This window comes from Typopeltis vanoorti, chromosome 1 (genome assembly GCF_054136105.1).
Source record: "Typopeltis vanoorti isolate ZY-2024b chromosome 1, IOZ_Tvanoo_1.0, whole genome shotgun sequence".
Lineage (NCBI taxonomy): Eukaryota > Metazoa > Arthropoda > Arachnida > Uropygi > Thelyphonidae > Typopeltis > Typopeltis vanoorti.
Genome location: NC_143549.1, coordinates 76,649,038 through 76,669,342, shown reverse-complemented (window position 1 = coordinate 76,669,342; position 20,305 = coordinate 76,649,038). Strand labels below are relative to the sequence as shown.

At 38.1% G+C, this 20,305-nt stretch overlaps 1 protein-coding gene across 1 annotated transcript in view; it reads right to left on the bottom strand.

Annotated features, from left to right (window-relative positions):
* LOC150110107 (putative carbonic anhydrase 3) overlaps positions 1-20,305 on the bottom strand; it is a 132,738-nt gene that overhangs the window by 79,257 nt on the left and 33,176 nt on the right. Inside the window, exon 5 of the mRNA XM_090414356.1 lies at positions 2,954-3,118. Coding sequence (XP_090270482.1) covers positions 2,954-3,118 — 165 coding nt within the window. The remainder of the gene's footprint in view (positions 1-2,953; positions 3,119-20,305) is intronic.

Sequence of the window (20,305 nt, the reverse complement as noted above, 5' to 3'; positions counted from 1 at the left end):
TCAGCGTTGTTCCACTCAGTTACAGGCTCACCTCGTCACCGAGAAAAACTTCTCAGCATTGGCTATACCCAGTGGCAGGCTCACCCCAACACCAAGCAGAGCCATAATCTCAGCTGTGGCCCCACTCAGAGACAGGCAAAAACCTATCCCCCAAGCAGAGCCTCTCGGAGCCACACGCGAACTGCTTTCGACCTTTCTTGAATATTGAAGTACAGGTCAAACTGCAAAAACTCAGCGTAACAGGCTCAACCTGCCACTGAGAAGAACTCTCAGAACCAGTTGGCTCTACACTGTGGCAGGCTCATCCCACCACCGAGTAGAGCCACTCATTTGCTCATATCTCATCCGAGGGGTAACAGCAAAAGCCATGCCTCAGTTAACTTCATGGGCTACAGCATTGCCATTCATCACCCAGATTTCCAACCGATTTCAGCCTTTGTATAGGTGAAGTGAGTTCTAAAAATTAGACGATCCAAAAGATTGTCCAACTCAGCAGTGTTTCAGTCAGTGACAGGCTCACCCCATCACCGAGAAGTACCTCTCAGTATTGGCTCTACTCAGTGGCAGGCTCACCCAACACCAAGCAGAGCCATAATTTCAGTAGTGGCCTCCCACTCAGAGACAAGCAAAAACCTACCTGCAAGCAGAGCCTCTCGGAGCCAGACCCGAAGCGGTTTCGACCCTTTGTATAGGTGAAGCAGGCTCTAAAAATAAGATGATCCCGAAAGATCGCTCACCTCAGCGTTGTTCCACTCAGTGACAGGCTCACCCTGTCACCGAGAAGAACTTCTCAGCATTGGCGCTACCTAGGCAGGCTCACTCCACCACTAAGCAGAGCCATAACCTCAGTGGCCCAACTCAGAGACAGGCAAAAACCTATCCCCAAGCAGTGCCTCTCGGAGCCAGACCCAGACCGGTTTCGACCTTTGTTGAGCTCTGATCAGTGGGAGTCAGACCCAGATGTAAATACTCAGGTTGAAGTGATGCAGAATTTATACTTTACCATACGAGTTGCCAAAAAAGATGTCACATCACAAAAGGCACCAAGAATTACTGAAAAAACAGAGCCAAAAGGCTTCACTTTGGCGATGCAAAATTATTCAAATTAAGTGGATATTGAATCCAACATTACTTCAAAGCTGAATAGAGAAACTACTAGAGTTTAAAAAAAAATCATTCAGTTAATGCCATTTTGTTTCTGTATAGGGAGTACGCAAGGCGGTTTTTAAGCCCTATCTAACTTTTGGAGACTGAGTGGGCAGTTCAATCTCCACTGGTAGCCAATCAGCGATAGCTGGCCCAAGGCTATCACTAATTAATCGGCACGCAGTGAAGAAGGCGGCTAGTAGGTCCCACCATCTGGTGGTCCCTAACCCTAACACAATATATTTAATGTCTGAAAATAGTGGGTTCAACAGTTGATTTTCTTGAGTTTACGGGATGGAAAACCCGCTAGCCCATGCCAGAGATCGACTAACTCTAGAAAACTGATCAAGAAAAGGCTTAGAAAAGTTCCTCTAGTCGGCGACTAGATTTGAACGCCTTTCGTCATGCGGTCAAGCGCTGTAGAGTGCAAACGCCACTTCTACTGAGCTACACAGGCACGAAACTACAAGAGTTTCGTGCTTAATATAGAAACTATAAAAGTTTCGGCAGATCCAAGCGTAAGCAAACCTTTCATGACAGGGGAAACTCGTAGTAAAGGTGGAGTAAGCTCTGATCACTATCCTTAGTATTTCCCATAATGTAAAACACATCTCCTAGCAGACATGTATGATGTTATACATGATGGGGGGGGGTCACTTCCCAGACTGATTTCGATCTTTGTTGAGGTCTCGTCAGTGGGAGCCAGACCCAGATGTAAATACTCAGGTTGAAGTGATGCAGAACCTATACTTTACCATACGAGTTGCCAAAAAAGGTGTCATATTACAAAAGAATTACTGAAAAAAAGAGAGCCGAAAGGCTTCACTTTGGCGATGCAAAATTATTCATGAAAGGTTTGCTTACGTTTGGATCCACCAAAACTTTTATAGTTTCTATATTTGGCATGAAACTCTTGTAGTTTCTCTATCCGGCTTTGAAATAATGTTGGATTCAATATCCACTTAATTTGAATAATTTTGATCACCGTGGTGAAGCCTTTTGGCTCTCTTTTTTCAGTAATTCTTCGTGCCTTTTATAATGTGACACCTTTTTGGGCAACTCGTATGGTAAAGTATAAGTTCTGCATCACTACAAACTGAATATTTACATCTGGGTTTGGCTCCCACTGACGAGACCTCAACAAAGGTCGAAACCTGTTCGGGTCTGGCTCCGAGAGGCTCTGCTTGGCAGTAGGTTTTTTGCCTATCTCTGAGTGGGGCCACCCCTGAGATTATGGCTCTGCTTAGTGTTGGAGTGAGCCTGCCACTGGGTAGAGCCAATGCTGAGAAGTTCTTCTCGGTGATGGGGTGAGCCTGTCACTCATTAGAACAACGCTGAGTTGGGCGATCTTTTGGGATTGTCTTTTTTTTAGAGCCTGCTTCACCTATACAAAGGTCGAAGCCGGTCTGGGTAGTGACCCCCCCCATAATGTATAACATCATACATGTCTGCTGGGAGATGTGTTTTACATTATGTGAAATACTAAGGATAGTGATCAGAGCTTACTCACCTTTACTATGAGTTGCCCCTGTCATGAAAGGTTTGCTTATGCTTGGATCTGCCGAAACTTTTATAGACTCTATATTCGGCACGAAACTTTTGTAGTTTCTCTATTTGGCTTTGAAATAATGTTGGATTCGATATCCACTTAATTTGAATAAATATGTCTCTTTGTGCCAAATCCTACTTATTAGCACAGTATGTTAATACTCTATCAATACTGCAGAATTAAAAAGAAGAACAAACAACATAAACGTTTCTATTAATTTATGTATTATATGTGTAATGCACACAAACAAATTCTTACCTGTATGACCTGTATTTTTAAGTTTTGCTTCGTCAAGTTCTAAGTCATATCCTTCAAAACGTATGCATTCAAGAGTTTTCAATTTGGCTCTGGAGTAGGTTAAGGCAATTGGTGACTGCTGTTTTATATTACGTGATTGTAAAAACTTGGACCAATTTTCAGGACCTGTGCAAAAATTACACTCAATAAAATGTATAAATTATTCAATATGATAAAGCATAAAATAATTATTTCAACTGTGTGATAAACAGCAATATTTTCCCTGGAATGTAAATTACAAAGCCTCGTGGATAGGAGGAGAGGGGAATATGATTGAAACATATAAGCTAGTCAGAGATTGTTATCAAGTCAACATGGAAGAAATTTTTTTGTAGAATGGGAGAAGTGGAGTAGAACAAGAGGCCACCCCTGGAGACTGTATAAAGAGGGTGTGAGCAGAGGCATGAAGAGCAGGTTCTTTACATTGAGAGTGGTTGGTGAGTGGAATGCATTGCCTAAGTGTGTTGTGAATGTAAACACATTGAATCAATTTAAGGCATGGTTGGATGAGCATTGTGTGCAATAGTTTGTACCTCGCACGATGAGTCTCCATGGAGGTCAGGAAAAGATTACAAATTGTAATAATAAAATTTGTAATCTTTTCATCCAAAAAGGCAAACTTTGCTACACTTTGCCACATTGTTATCTTTAGTTCACATTTTCATTCTTCTAAAATCATTCTGCAGGATCTCTATACAGAAAAACCTTGCTTAAGGGGATTAATTAATCCATCAATTAATGTGCGCTAAGCAAAATCCCATTAAGTGAATACAATAACAATAGGAATAATTATAATTCATCCATCAGTGTAAATTTGAAAAAAAAAATTATAAGCTATATTAGAGATCAAATCATCAAAATTAATAAATATCAATTGCTTAAATTTTTATTTAATGTCTAAACATTTGATTAAGCTACTTTTTAAAAAAAAAAATTAAGTAAAAATGTTTGAATAGTACTCAACATTTTCATTTTGTCATGCAATGTGCGATAGCTTGCGATCACCTTATTAAGAATTTGGCAAACTGAAGCTTTGTTCCATATCAGGATCAGCATCAAACAAAATTTCCTTAGCATGCTTAATGTGATTGAAAACTAGCTCAAGTTCTTTTGCAGTTATATTATTATTACGTGATCCCTCTGGGGAGTTCAAAGACTCATCGAAGGAGGGCCCTACTCTACAGCTAACTGTCTCCACCACTCAATCCATCAACTACAACAAACCACAACTGCCATCATCTACTCCAAAGCCATCTACCACTCACCACCACCACTAGTATTTTTACAGACAATCACAAACATACATGCCCACAGCAGGATTCGAACCTGCAGCCTTTTGATTGGCGAGCGGATACGCTAACCACTCAGCCAACCAGGCCAGCAATAGCTTCTTACTTTTAACGGTATCCGGAGAGTTCATCGAAAGACAATTCATCGAAAAGGCAATTCATCAAATGACAAATCATCAAAAATGCAATTCATCGAAAAAACAATTTACCGAAAATTAAAAATTTTTTAAAATGTTATGAAAAAATCGATCCATTTAGGACAAAAACCGAACCGTGCATAGGGAGATAGCAATGCTACTTTAATAGGAAAAAATTATAGAACAATATGGTTTCCTATAGTCTTTCTTGCCCGATAACTGTTTTATGTCTGTTCATGGGACTGATTTGCCTGTTTCCGGGAGGAAAAGCCCAGCCATCTCCTTATTATGCCTGCTAATTTACCTTTAGCTAAAGTACTGATAAAAATTATGTGTGTCGTACATGGGATTCCAACTACCCAGGTCTTTCTAACTAAACGGCTTCGTTTATACTGACTGAACTAAACAGGCTCTATTATTATTATTATTGTTGCTTGTAGTAATATGCAACTTCAATACTGCAATTATTATGGGATGAATTTTACTCAGATTCGCTATTTGAAACTTTTACAAGAAAATGTTGAACCGATCCAGTTTTCAGTTCAGCTATATTCGGGGCAACAAAGAAATAATGTGTCCAAATTATGTATTACAATAACTCTCTGACTTAGCAGAATTAGTAGAAGTTGCCAGTACAAGAAGCTCTCTGCATGGTTCAGTTTTTGTTCTAAACGGATCACTTTTGTCATAACATTATCGAAAATTTAAAATTTCTGGTGAATTGTTTTTTCGATGAATTGCATTTTCGACGAATTGTCATTCGATGTTTTATTCATTCGATGAATTGCCTTTTCGATGAATTTTCATGGAACCAGTTTTAACATTCTCTTCTTGTTCACACTCCTTATTGTTTTTATATGCACGTTGTTCCAGTTGAAGGAGATCATTCTTGCTCAACTGTTCTGAAAGGGAAGGCTTGAGTTTAAAGTTGCCTTCTGTGTTGCCTCCTAATAAAAGCGTAAGATGATCTTTAGATAATTTGTTTCCTGGTTGTGATGCTTCAGTTTTAAGTAGGAAAGGTTTTGTTGGCATATGCTTCTAAAAGAGACCAATTTCGTCGACATTGAATATTTGCTGATTGTCATAATCACCCCCCTGAATTATTATTTGCAATTCTTCAGGAAACTTGGCCATAGAATCTTTATCAGCAGTAGCAGATTCCCCAGTTATTCTTAGGTTATGCAGTCCAGCTCGATTTTTAAAATGGTCAAACCATCCTAAACTCACAGTAAAGCTTTCACATTCCTCTTGAAATTTGGTCTCTTTCAATAACGTAAAAATATTGAGAGCTTTTACCTGAATATTCCTTGTACTAAGAGGTATTCTTTTTTGGTTACAATCCTATCCAGAGTGATAGAAGAGGTTCCATCTCAATCATTAACTGGCTTTTATTTTGGGTGATCTGCATGCTTAAAGAAGCAGTAACAACTTTTCCTTGTTCTTTGTATTCTTTGTTCTTATTTAATGTGGAGTCTCGCAGAATCACTGTATTACATTAAGAGAAATGGAAGTGGCACTTCCATTTCTCTTAATGACTTCCAGCTTTTCCTCTAATGCAATTACTTTTTATTACTGCCACTTTGTTTATCAGTCTCTCTTTTCCATATCAGGGGGTGAATATAATAAAGCCCTATAGGTATCTAAATTAATGCAAAACGAAGGAAAAGATTGGGTAAGAGAGCAGAGTTTGCCCGTGTGCTTCAGATGATAGCTTTAAGTCAACAGCCGAGCATCGCCCCAGCAACCACAAACAGCACTGCCACTGCCCACTGGTTGCTACATTGACAAGTGCCATGATCGCTGCAGATTGGAGACAAGAAATTTTGTGTAAAAAATTGTGTTAATTGATTTATCACTCGCTTAATGTGGGAAATAGTATCAGTTCACTCTATCGTGCTAACTGATTATCACACATTAAGCAAGGTTTTCCTGTATCTCCTTTATTAACAATTATCCACTCTAGTTTTTTCATTATCAGCAAACAACTGGACATTCCTCCTCAAATCATTCTCTATATCATTAAATTACAGAGCCCAAGTATAAAATTTTATAGCCCATGTTTCTTTCCTGGGATTTCTACTCTGTCGCATAGTAATTTTTAATGCCTATTATCCATCTGTATTTTATAGCCAAATTCAGAAAGAAACTTAAACCTTTCAGAAATCTACCAGTTTTTAAGAACATAACCTTCTTGGCTAAAAGGCAAGCAAATGGGAAAAGAGTGATCACCATGGGTGATTGAATGATTTCAATATAGATTGGGATGACGAGATTGCAACCAAAAGTAAAGAAAATGAGTCTCGATTTTTAAGGGAAAACTACAGAGAGCATAACAGGATTGGGGGAATTGGATTTAATTATCTCATCAGAGAAGGCTATTATAAAAGAGGTGTCAAATCTCCCTCCAGTTGGTGAGAGTAACCATGAAGTGATTATCTGGGTAGTTGCCAACCACACAAGGATTTCTGTGAGGAATGAGAATATGTGAAACTACAAGGCTGGTTATTATGAGTAGCTGAGAAGACAGCTTGCAGCTGTAGCATGGAATGAGGAGTTGGATGGAAAGGAGATAACTGCTACTTAGGTCATATTCAAGCAATGTGTAAATGCATTTCAAAGGTCCGAAAGTGTGAAATGGATGAATAAAGAAATTAAGCATGCAATACAGAGAAAAAAAAAGGGCATTACAGAGGCATCATAAGAGGAGTAATAAACATCAATCCATGAGGAATACATAGAACAGGCAAGGAGGGTGACTTGATTGGTTAGGGTAGCAAAAGTTCAGTATGAGCATTAGTTCGCTAATGAAGCCAAAAAAAAAAAATCCTGGGGGGAGTTCTTTTGATATGTAGCCAGCAAAAATAAGAACAATTATGGTATCATGACATTAATTGGAGAAAATGGTATAAGTGCAACTGCTGCAGAGGAAATGGTAGAGATATTTAATGAGCAGTTCATAAAAGTCTTTCATCCTTGTGCATGTAATATCATTGTGTGTTTGAGAGCAGTATATGAGGAGGAGGAGAGACTGCCTATGAGTGAGCAAGAGGTATATGGGGAACTGAGCAAATTTGATGTTAATAAGGCTGTGGGACTTGATGATATCACCACATATTTTGAAGGAATGTGCCAGGGAGTTGACATCTGCCTTGACATATTTGTTTAATATGAGTCTTACATTAGGTCAACATCCAAAGGAGTGAAAGGTAGGCAAGATTATACCACTTCATAAAGAAGGTAACAGAATTCATGCATCAAATTATAGGCTAATCTCTGTGTGTGCGTGTGTGCGTGTGTGTGTGTGTGTGTGTGTGTGTGTGTGTGTGTGTGTGTGTGTGTGTGTGTGTGTGTGTGTGTGTGTGTGTGTGTGTGTGTGTGTGTGTGTGTGTGTGTGTGTGTGTGTGTGTGTGTGTGTGTGTGTGTGTGTGTGTGTCAGGTGTTGTGGTTAAAGTGTTGGAGAGACTGGTGAGAATCAGGATTCCAGAATTGGATTAGCAACAATATGGAATTATTTTTAATGAGCAGCATGAATTTGCTAAAGGGAGGTAATGTTTTGAACAATCTACTTACTTATTGTAATAAGGTAGCAGCAGCAGCAGCATTGGATGTGGGAGATGGATACACAGTAGTATACTTCTTTGTAAAAGCTTTTGATAGATTACCAGATGAAAAGTTGATAGTCAAACTAGAGCATGTGGGGTTGATATTAGACCAGTGCAAAGGATTGAAGATTGGCTTTCCTGATAGGTATCAACATGTTATGTATATGAAAGAAATATCTTAAAAGAGGAAAGTCACTAGTGGTGTGATTCATGATAGGTATCAACATGTTGTGTATATGAAAGAAATATCTTAGAAGAGGAAAGTCACTAGTGGTGTGATTCCTGATGGGTATCAACATGTTGTGTATATGAAAGAAATATCTTAGAAGAGGAAAGTCACTAGTGGTGTGATTAGGGGTCTGTTTTAGGGCCATTGATTTTTAACCTGTATGTTAATGATACTGGAGGAGAAGATTTGAATGGAGATATTCAGTTTCTTTGAAGATTATGCAAAGTTGGATGAACTAGAGAAGATGTTGTGCCTTACAAGAAGACTTGAATAGATTAAGTGAATGGACATGAGAATGGGGATACCAGTTCATTGTTGCAAAATGTAAGGTTTTAAAATTTGGGAAACAAATATGGGATGTAGAATTTATACATGGTGGGATATATTGTAGCAGGTGGAGGTCTTGGGATCATAGTGGATAAGGATCTAAAATTTAAAGGACAAAATTGTGAGGATAACATAACTTCTGGGAATGATGTTGAGGATAATGACTTGTAGACGTAATGAGATTCTGCTTTCATTGTATAAAGCTCTGATTAGGCCACATATGAACTACTGTGCACAGATTTGGTCACCTGGTTTTCAAAAGGAGGAAGAGATGTTGCAAAGGGTCCAGAGGTGACTAAGCCAGTTTCTGATCTCTGGAAGGTTGAATATGAGGAAAGGTTGAGAAGATGCAATTTACAGAGTCTAGTGGATAGGAGGAAGAGGGGGATGATATGATAGTATCATATCATCCCCCTCTCATCCTTACTAACTTACCTACAAGTTAGTAAGGGATCATTATAGGATCAATGTTGAAGAGATTTTACAGAAAATGGTGGGAGATCAGGGATGAGAACCAGAGGTTATCCCTGGATGCTGTATAAGGATGGTGTGAGCAGGGGGGTGAGAAGCAGGTTTTTTGCATGCAGAATTGTGAATGATTGGAATGCCTTGCCTGAGAGGGTGGTGACTGCAGAGAATTGGAATGTGCTTAAGACACAGTATGATAAGCTGTGTGTATGACAAAAGGGACTTCCTTGATGAGTCTGTAACTCTATGGGTTCTTAGGACAATAATAATAATAATAATTATTATTATTATTATTATTATTATTATTATATCCAGCTCCATGACTCTGATAAGTCAGATCTCGTCACTCATGACATATCTATGAGACACAGAATTTGCTGGAATAAGACTAAAGTTTTAGTCAAAACTTTTATAAACAAGCCAGTTTTCATTAGAAAGATTGTATAAATTGATAGTCAAACTAGAGCAGATGGGATTGGATATTAGATTAGTGCACTGGATTGGAGACTGGCTATCTGATAGGTATCAACAAGTTCTTGGAAAGTCACTAGTGGAGTGCCTCAGTGGTCTGTTTTAGGGCCATTACTGTTTAACTTGTATATTAATGATATAGGTGAAGATTTGGATGGAGATATTCAGTTGTTTGCAGATGATGCAAAGTTGGGACGATTGATTTGGTGTTTGATTTATAGTTTATTTGGCACAAAAAACTACAACGGTCATACTGTGCCATACCAAAGGTTACAACATCAGTATTTACAGAAAATTGGAAACAATATGTCTATTCAAGAATCTAGTTCCACAAAGCAGCATCTATAGATAAACAGAACTGCTACAGAGGGCACAGCAACACACAAGGTCAGAGGTTATTAAAGTAGTGCAAAAATAGTTAACAATATAGTTAATACATATAATACAAAACACTAAGCCAAGGAATGCAGTATCTACATATATATAAAATTATAATATATGCTTTTATAGCAGTACAAAAATAGGCAAAAAGGGATTATCATATAATATGCATGATTGAAAATTAAATTTAGCAATGTAGTATAAACTGAATTTAGCAATACATATAAATAGAATTATTAGAAGGCACAAATAGACAAGGTGTCCTGCAGCACTATATGATTATTAGAAAAATAAAGTAGTAAATAAGATACATACACAAAATGTATGTTAAGCAATGCCGTATCTACATATAAACAAAATTTCTGCAGAGGTTTCAGCAGTACATAAAATTATGTAGTGCTGAAACAGTACAAAAACAGTAGATAACAGTACAGGTTAACATATGTATATACAAAACAAGTCAAGGAAAGCAGTATCTACATATACTAAGATTACAACAAACATTATTATTATTATTATTCAGGCCTCCATGGAGTCAAAAGACTCATCGTGGGAGGTCCTTCCTCTTCTTCTTCTTCTTTGGTGCATCAATCTGAAAATTGGTAAATATAGCAGCACATCACAACATCCTGTCTTATGACTTCTTATCTCTTCATAACTCTTAGCACCAGTTAGCATCATTATGTTATTTATATATGAAATTCTTGGTCTGCCTTGGCCTCTTTCCTTCTACAGTCCCCTCCATTATTTCTGTAATAAGTCCCTCATGCCTCAAATGGTGTCCAATTAGGCTTTTTCTTCTCTTATTGATGTGTTTCATTAATGACCGCTCTTCATGAACTATATTCAAAACTTCTTCATTACTTTTCTTTTCTGTCCAACTAATTTTCATCATCTTTCTCCAGCACCAAATTTCAAATGCCTCCAACTTTTTCATGTCTTGTTTTGTTAGCGTCCAGGCTTCACAATCATATAATGCAATGCTCCATATGTATGTTTTCACTAGCCTTTTTTTTTGAGCTGGATGCTAAGTCCTTTACTGGTAAAAATGTTTCTTCTGTCATAGAATGCTTTTTTGGCTAGGATTATTCATGCTTTAATATCTGATTGGTTCCTTCCATCTTCTGTGATAAGACTTCCAAGATATTTAAAAGAGGATACCTGTTGTAGTAGGTTATTATTTATTTCCAGGTTTATTTTCCTTGGATTTGCTTTACTTGTAATTAATAATTTTGTTTTCTTATAATTAATTTTTAGGCCGTACTGTGTGAAGATTTCTTCCATCTTTGTTAGGGTGGCTTTCAGTTTGTTTTTGTTATCAGCTAAAACTGCTATATCATCCGCAAACCGTAGCCAGTTAATATCAATTCCATTTATCTTAATTCCAGTTTCTATTAGTTCTTTCAGTTTATTTATTGCATCTTCAATGTACAGATTAAACAATATGGGTGAAAGAGAGCACCCCTGTCTTACACCTCTATGTATTTTTGCTATTGCAGTTTTTGTTGTATTGCTGGCTGCTTCTATTAGGGCTTCTTGATGCTTGTAAAGATTAAATGTGAGCCTTCTATCTATCCATTGTTCTGTATCTTTATCTTTATATATATCTTTTATATATCTGTATCTTTATTGTTTTTAGCAGGTGAAACATTTGATTCCAGTCAATACTATCGAAGGCTTTCTCCAAGTCAAGAAAGACTATCAGAGTATTTTGATTCTTCTCCAATCTTCTCTCAATAACTGTTCTTAGAGCTAGGACTGCTTCTCTTGTCCCCTGCTGTTTCCTGAATCCAAACTGGTCATTGCCAACATATTCTTCAACCTTCTTTGTTAGTCTTTTTTGTATAATTTTGAGTAGTATTTTCGAAACATGTGATATTAAGCTTATTGTTCGATGATTTTCACACTTGTTTGCATTATTTACTTTAGGAATGGGTATGATAGAGCATTGAGTAAAATCTTTGAGGATGATCCCTGTTTCATAAATATCCTTTATGATCTTGAAAAGGTATGACTTAGTTATGTTTCCTGAGTATTTTATTAATTCTGAGGGGATGTTATCAGTGCCTGGTGCCTTGTTGGCTGACAATTCCTTCAGTGCTCATTCAAATTCATCTTTTAATATAGTTGGACCAATTTCTTCCATATCAAGTCTTGTTTCATCTTCTATAGCCTTGGCATCTAGATCTTTTCCACTATATAGATCTTCTAAGTACTCCTTCCATCTTTCTGAAATTTCTTCCTTATCTATAAGTATGTTCCCCTGTTTATTTTTGATAATTGTACTTCTTGTCTTGTTTTGCTGGCTTATTCCTTTTATAATGTTATAAGCTTTATCGATTCTTCCAGTCTTTGTTAGATCTTCTATTTCTTTACATTTCTCTGTATACCATTGTTCTTTTGCTTCTTTACACTTTCTATTTATCATATTTTTTATATGTTTATATTTGTCTTTGCTTTCTTCCTTTAGAGAGGTTTTGTATTTTCTTCTTTCATCTATTAGATCTAGAATGTCCTGGGTGATCCATGGTTTTTTATTTGCTTCTTCCTTAACCCTATGCAGTCATTGGCAGCCTTGATGATTGTATCCTTCAAATGAGTCCATTTTTCCTTCTATGTTTTTCTTTTCCCTCTCTCCAGTTTTAATGCTTTCATCAGTTTGCTGTTTATTGTTTCTATGGTTTTCCTCTGTTTTCAGGTTACTTATGTTCCATTTTGGGCCTTTTCCTTGGTTGTGACAACTTTTTAAATTTCAGATTACATTTCAATAAAACCAAATTGTGATCACTATCAACATCAGCTCCCGGGTAACTTTTGCATGATTTTACTTGATTTTTAAATCTATTTCTGGTCATAATATAATCTATTTGGTACCTTCCTATATCGCCTGGCATTTTCCAAATACACCTTCTTCTTTTTGGTACCTCATACCAAGTATTAGTAAAGATCAGATTGAATTGGTGGCAGAACTCCAAAAGTCTATCTCCTCTTTCATTTCGGCATCCAAGTCCATACTTTCCTACCTCTCTACCATCTTTGCCTTCACCAATGACTGCATTCCAATCCCCCATGACAATAAGATTATCTTCCTTCTTGGTCAGTTTGATTAGATTCTCAATATCTACATATACTCTCTAACTTCATCATCACTGTGGTCGCTAGTAGGCATGTAAACTTGTATTATTATAATATTTGTTGGTTTTGCTTTAGTTTTACCATTATCAATCTGCTACTACATTTTGCTGAGTTGATTACTCTTCTTCCCCATTCCTTATTGAGAACCACAGCGACTCCATTTTTTGCTGTCTCATCATCACCTGAACAGGTCCTTCCTAAGAAACACAAAGTCTATCAAGACTCATCGAGGGAAGGTCACCCCCCCCCCTAAGAAACACAAAGTCTATCATACCACTCCTTAAACTCATTGACCGTTCTCGCTCTCTCACCACTCCATCAGGCAATGCATTCCATGGTTCAGCCACACTCCATGCAAAGAAACCACTCCTCACCCTCTTGCTCACAGATACCTTTCATAACTTCCAGGGATGGCCTCTGGTCATCACTCCTTCCCGCTGTTCAACCAAGCAACAGAACTCCCCAGTGTCAACCCTGTAACCACCTCTCAACAATTTAAAAGTCTCAATCATATCACCTCTCCTTCTATCCACCAAACTCTGCAGTCCACATTCACTCAGCCGCTTCTCATAACTATCATTGTACAGTCCTGAAACTATCTTTGTTATCCGTCTTTGTACCCTTTCCACAGTTAATTTATCCCATTAAAATCCTGGGGACCAAATCTGAGAACAATAGTCTAAGTGTGGTCTGATCAGAGACTTATACAATGGAATGATAACCCTTTTATCTCTGCAGGTCAGTGTCCTTCTCATAATTGCAGCAATCCTCTATGTTACCTTCACCACCTTTGCAATATGTCCCCTAAATTTCAGGTGTTCTATCAATCATCAACCCCAGATCTCTTGTCTCCCCTACTTCCTCCAGTATAACTCCTCCCATAGAGTATGCAGTATCCCATCGATGTTTCCCAAACCTCAAGACCTTACATTTTTCTGAATTAAACTGAGACCCCCATTCATTTGCCCATCTATCAAGCTTATTCGAATCCTCTTGCAGGGCTGCCGCATCTGCACTATTACTAATAATCCTTCCCAGCTTCGCATCATTTGCAAACAACTGAATATCCCCTTGCAATCCACTGATAATGTCATTGATATAAAGGTTAAACAATATAGGTCCCAGTACCGAGCCTTATGGGACCCCACTTGTAACCCTCGGCTTCCTTGAAATTGCCCCACCATACACAACTCTCTGATACCTATCGGACAGTCAATCCTGAATCCAGTTGACCAATCTGACATCCAAACCCATGTGCTGCAACTTGAATACCAGCTTATCATGTGGCACCCTGTCAAATGCCTTCGCTAAGTCTAAGAAAATGGCAGTATATGCCTTTCCCTCATCTAATGCTCTTGTAACTTTATCATAAAAGACTAGCATATTGCTAAAACAAGAGCGCCCCTTCACAAATCCATGTTGACTCTCACAGATAACATTACCCTCATCTGCCCAATGCTGCATATGGTCCTTCACCACTTTCTCCAAGATCTTACTAATTACTGATGAGACACAAACTGGCCTATAATTAGACACTTCCGGTCTTCTACCACCCTTATGCAATGGCACTATCTTACTTTCCTTCCATTCCATGGGCAGCTTTCGCACAGCCAGACTTTCATTGAAAAGCCAGGTTAAAGGCACTGTCAGTTCCCTACCACCTTCTCTCAAAACACGTGGTGAAATACCATCCAGTCCCACAGCTTTACTGACATCTAGAGTACTCAGTATTTGAAACACTCTCCTCCTGTACCTCTAAAACCTCGAACCTGCCCTATCCCTCTAGCATTAAAACTGACTCCTCTAGGATGAAATACTCCAATAAAGTGCTCATCGAACAATTCCACTATGTCCTCTGCATCAGTCACTCTATTGCCATTTTTATCCCACAATATCATTCTATCACAGTCATTTCTCCTCCTACTGGCCACATAGCTAAAAAATTCCCTAGGATTTTCCTTGAATCTAAGGGCCAATCTTTTCTCATATTCCAGTTTCGCCTTCCTTACCATACTAGTCACTCTCCTGGCCTGTGTCTTATATTCTTCATGCATCTTCTCTTCACCTGTCTCCTTATATCTCTTCCATAGCCTCTTTTTCCCATGGAGTTCTTGTTTAATATTGTTTGTCATCCACTTTACTCCAATCTGGAATGTAGAACAGTAATACAGCTCCTAGGAGCTGGGTTTCACATTATGGGAAAATACCAAAGAACAGTGATCGGAACTTGCTCCACCCTTACTATGAGTTGCCCCCATGCTGCACTACCAGATGGACTATGAGTTGCCCTGGTGTTGCAGTATCCAGGTATTTGCTTACGCTTGGACTCGCCAAACTTTATATAGTTTCTATATTCGGCATGAAACTCTTTGAGTTTCTTATTCGGCTGTGAAACAATATGGGATGTAATATCCCTTAATTTAAATAATTACATTATTATACTAATATTTAAAGAGTCAGAAAGGAATTATTATACAGCATATATGCATAAAATTTAAGTTTAGCATTATGGTATTTACATATTAATGAAATTATAGAATGGTGATACAAATATACAAGATCAAGGCCTACGGTAATACATAATTGTCAGATTTAATCTATTGAATAATGTGTATGTATAAAAGTTAAGTTAAGCAAAACAGTATTTACATATAAACAAATTTATAGTCAAATGTGTTTGTACAAATTAATTCTTTCTAAAAAATTAAAAACATCATGCAGTTTGCCTGAGTCTGCTAGCATTTCCCTGAGTGTACATGGCTTGATTAAATAGGTGAAAATTTCATTCCTCTCTCAAGTAAATTTTTGACAATCTACCAGAATATGATGAATAGTGAGATGTGTGTTGCATTTTTCACATATGGGAGGGTCATCAGCTCTCAGTAAATGAGAATGCGTAAGGTGACTGTGACCCAGTGGCGCACTCAGGATTTAATCTTGGAGGGGGCCGAGTACTCATAACTTAATCTTGGGAAGGGAGGGGCAGAGATGAGCAGACGATTTGAGAATACACACTACGCATTGCATACGACCTATGACTAAGCATCTGCAGTGATCGCCAATACATGATACCTGTCATCTCTGGCTCGGCTCGGACAAACAAAGTATTTCCCGAGCACTACTTCGTTTGCTTTGCGTTCACAACAGCCGTGATTCCTGAGAGCCAGAGGAAATTCGCACCTTATGCCACTGCTAATTCATAAGTCGTATAGAAATAGAAGACACGACACAACAGAAATAAAAAAAATAATAAATTTCATTAAAAAAAGATTTTTGGAAATTTTTCTAGTCTTTTTTTTTTTCGTTTTCTTTTGGGGGGGATCCAGGGCCCCTTGGCCCCCTCTCTGGGTGCGCCAATGCTGTGACCTATGCAGAGCCTAGCAAGAACAACCTCCTCCGTGTAAATTTTTGACAATCTACCAGAATATGATGAATAGTGAGATGTGTGTTGCATTTTTCACATATGGGAAGGGTCATCAGCTCTCAGTAAATGAGAATGCATAAGGTGACTGTGACCTATGCGGAGCCTAGCAAGAACAACTTCCTCCCTTCTCTTTGTAGATTGACTAGAGTGCCAGTGTTTAATTTCAGGTTTAATGTTATATAATTTGTTTGTTAATACTTCTTGCCATGTTGACTCCCACTGTGCAATTAGCTTTGATCTTATAAGCTGTCTGTAGTCTGTATATGGAACTGTCAAACAGTATGAGGAGAAGGTATGGGCTGATTTAACAGCTACATCTGCAGCCTCATTTCCTTTAATTCCGATGTGGCTGGGAATCCAGCATAACTCAACATCAAAATTAAGAATTTTCATTTTGTGAAGCAGGTGTAGCACCTCATAAAGTACTGGATGTGGATAGGAGAGGAGATAGCCTGTAAAGAGCTCAATGAGTCTGTATAAATTATACACTTTTGGTAGCAGTTTTCTTTTATATGCATAAGTGCAAGCTGAATGGCATGTAACTCTGCTGTATAATTACTGCAGTCTGATGGGATCTGATTTCAGATAATAATGTCAGGAAACACAGCAGCACAGCCAACAGAGGTATTAATTCTTGAACTATCAGTATAGATGGTTAAGAAATCAGCGTGTGCTGCTCTGTGTGCAATAAATAATTGCAGGTAGATGGATGATGGGTATAAGATTTCTGTAGCTGACAAAGTGAGAGGTTGCAGGATGGTGTGCAAACCTGCCATGGAGGAATGCTGTTATGTTTAGTGTAGCTAATGTTGTCAACATTTATACTGACAGCTTATACAGTTTCTTTAACATGTAGACCAAAAGATTGTATAGCGGTTTGATGTGTGTGATATTGGGCTTCCCAATGCAGGGAGAAGATACTATTCCATGTAGGGTGATCTGGGAGAGATTTTATTTTTAGGGTGTAATTAAGAGATAACTGTTTTCGTCGAAGTGATAGAGCTGGTTCATTTGCTTCAACATAGAGACTTTGAGTGGGTGAAGTGTGAAAGGTAGCTATCCGTATACCCTGATGATGGATGGAATCCAACCATCGTAAGTTACTCTGTCTTGCAGAACCATAGACTTGGGACCCATAATCCAGCTTTGAACATATAAGTGTATGATGAAGATGGAGCAATGAAGCTCGATTAGCACCCCACTCAAAAGAGGATAGAGTGCAAAGGAGGTTCAAAGTTCTTTTGCACTTTTCTTTTAGTTGACGAATGTGTGCTAGAAAAGTAAGTTTTCTGTCAAAGATGAGTCCCAAGAACTTGGTTTCTGTAGCTACTGGAATAACAGTATGTCCCATTCTTAGTTCAGGATCTGGGTGATGAGTGCGTTTTCGACAGAAGTGTACACAGACACTTTTCCCTGTTGAAAACCTAAATCCATTATTAAGAGCCCACAGAAAGACATGATCAATTGCTTGCTGAAGTTGCCTTTCAATTACCCTCATGTTACGTGAGTGACAGTAGATTGTGAGGTCATCAACATATAGAGCATTGTTTACAGTGGGAGGAAGCTGTTCAATGATTGAGTTAATTTTAATAGCAAAAAGGGTCACACTTAAGCCATTATCATAAGAACATCATCGAGAACAGGGGAACACCCTGTTCTTGATGATATAAACGAGATAGCATATTTCCCCTCTGACTTGGAAAGTTCGTCTGGACAGAAAGTTTTTAATAAATATAGGGAGGTGTCCTTTGAGATCTAAGTTATAGAGGTCTTTTAATATGCCATATCTCCAGGCTGTGTCATAAGCTTTTTCTATGTCAAAAAAAAACTGAGACAAGATGTTCTTGCTTCAGAAATGCATCTGTCATACAAGTTTCTAAATGAACCAAATGGTCCAAAGTTGATCGATGTCTATGGAAACCACATTGTGTACTGGAGAGAAGATTGTTCCTTTCTAAATACCAGAGAAGTCTGGCATTAACCATTTTCTCTAGTATCTTACAAAGACAGCTGGTCAGAGCACTGGCCAGTAATTATTTGTTTGTGTTGGATCTTTTCCTGGTTTTGGGATAGCAATGACAATTGACTTATGCCAAGAATTTGGAGACTCTTCCTCTGCAAGTATTTTATTGTATAGTAAGAGCAGGAGATCCATAGAAGATGATGGTAGATGTTTTATCATTTCATAATGGATGTCATCAGGCCCTACTGCACAAGGGTGAGATAGTAGGAGAGTTTAGTTCTTCTTTAACAAATGGTTGATTGTATGGTTCAAGAACATTGGTAGAAAAATTTAACCTTTGTTTCTCTTACTGTTCTTTCAGAATTAAAAATTCAGGAGGATATGAAGCTGTTGCTGAGATTTTGGCAAAATTTTCTCCCAGAGTGTCTGCAATGGCTTTGGGATCAGCAATAACACTTCCATTATGGTCTAAGGTAGACAAACAATGTGTTCTATATATCTGCCTTTCATTTTCCGGATTTTATCCCATACAATTTTTGGACTGGGCATTTGATTAATTGATGTAGTAAATTGGATCCATGATTGTTTTTGACTTTGATGTCTCACATAACGTGCTTTGACTTGAGCATGCTTGAAAGCTATTAAGTTTGATGAATTTAATATTCCCCACACAGAGTATGGGGCATATTTCGTAGAAATATGCCCCATGCTCTGTGTGGCTCTTTTTTTGTCTGACAGTCTGGGTTTTGGATGGATTGGAAACCAAGGCTTTGGATGGATTGGAAATCGAGATGATGTTTTTGGGATGGAGGCTGTTGCTGCCTGGACAATGCATTCTGTTATATATTTTACTGCTTCATTGATAGGTGTTTGATTGATGGCATCAGCATTAAATTTTGCAAGATGAGAGAAAGTGTTCCAGTCAGCCTGGTCAATTTTCGATAAAGGTATCCATGTGGGTGAACATGGTTCCTGTGAAGACAACGTGCAGAGAACTGGAAAGTGATCACTTCCATATATGTTCTCTTCAGTGTCCCACGTGAATAGTGGAAGAATGGAAGGGGAGCAGATTGTAAGATTAATTGCAGAATATGAACGAGTAGGCATATGGAAGAAAGTATTGAGTTTATTATTTAAAAGGGAGAGGTTGTTATTATCAAGAATTCTTTCAATGATTCGACTTGAGCATCTATTAGTGTTGGCACTATCCCATAGAGTATCGTGACCATTAAAGTCATCCATCAAAAGTATGGGTTCAGACAGTTGTGAGATAATGTTATCAAGATCAATTTCATTTAACTCGGCATTTGGTGGTAAATAAATTCAACATACTGTAATAAGAAATCCCACAGAGAAGCGAATCGTTACTGCTTCCAGAGAAGTATTAAGTTGAACCTGATGGAAAGGAGTATGACTGCCCACTAGGATAGCTATTCCTCCATGAGCAGGACCACCTCCAGTTCTGTCCTTATGTACAACAGTGAAATTTCTAAAGGTAAGGTCCTCATTGGGTCTTAAGTACGTTTCCTGTAGACAGAAACAGAAAGGTTTGTGTTTCTGCAACAACATCTTGATATCGTCAATATTCTGGAGGATCCCACGACAGTTCCATTGTAAAAATTTTCCTATTGTCTTGATTTTATTGACTTGTCTGGTTTTCGGGAAGTTGAGGGCTTACCTTTGTCAGATTTATATTTATCCACTGTTTTAGGGACGTATGAACGGCCAGTGTCCATCTCTTCCTCTGGTAGAGTGTTCAAAACATCAAATGTGTTAGGGTCAGTTGGTATGTTTAGTTTGCTTTCAGTGGGTACCGAGGTATCCATTTTTCCTGTGTATGTGTTTGGTGGTTTATCTTTGAGTGATGTCTCTGCCATAATTTTTTTG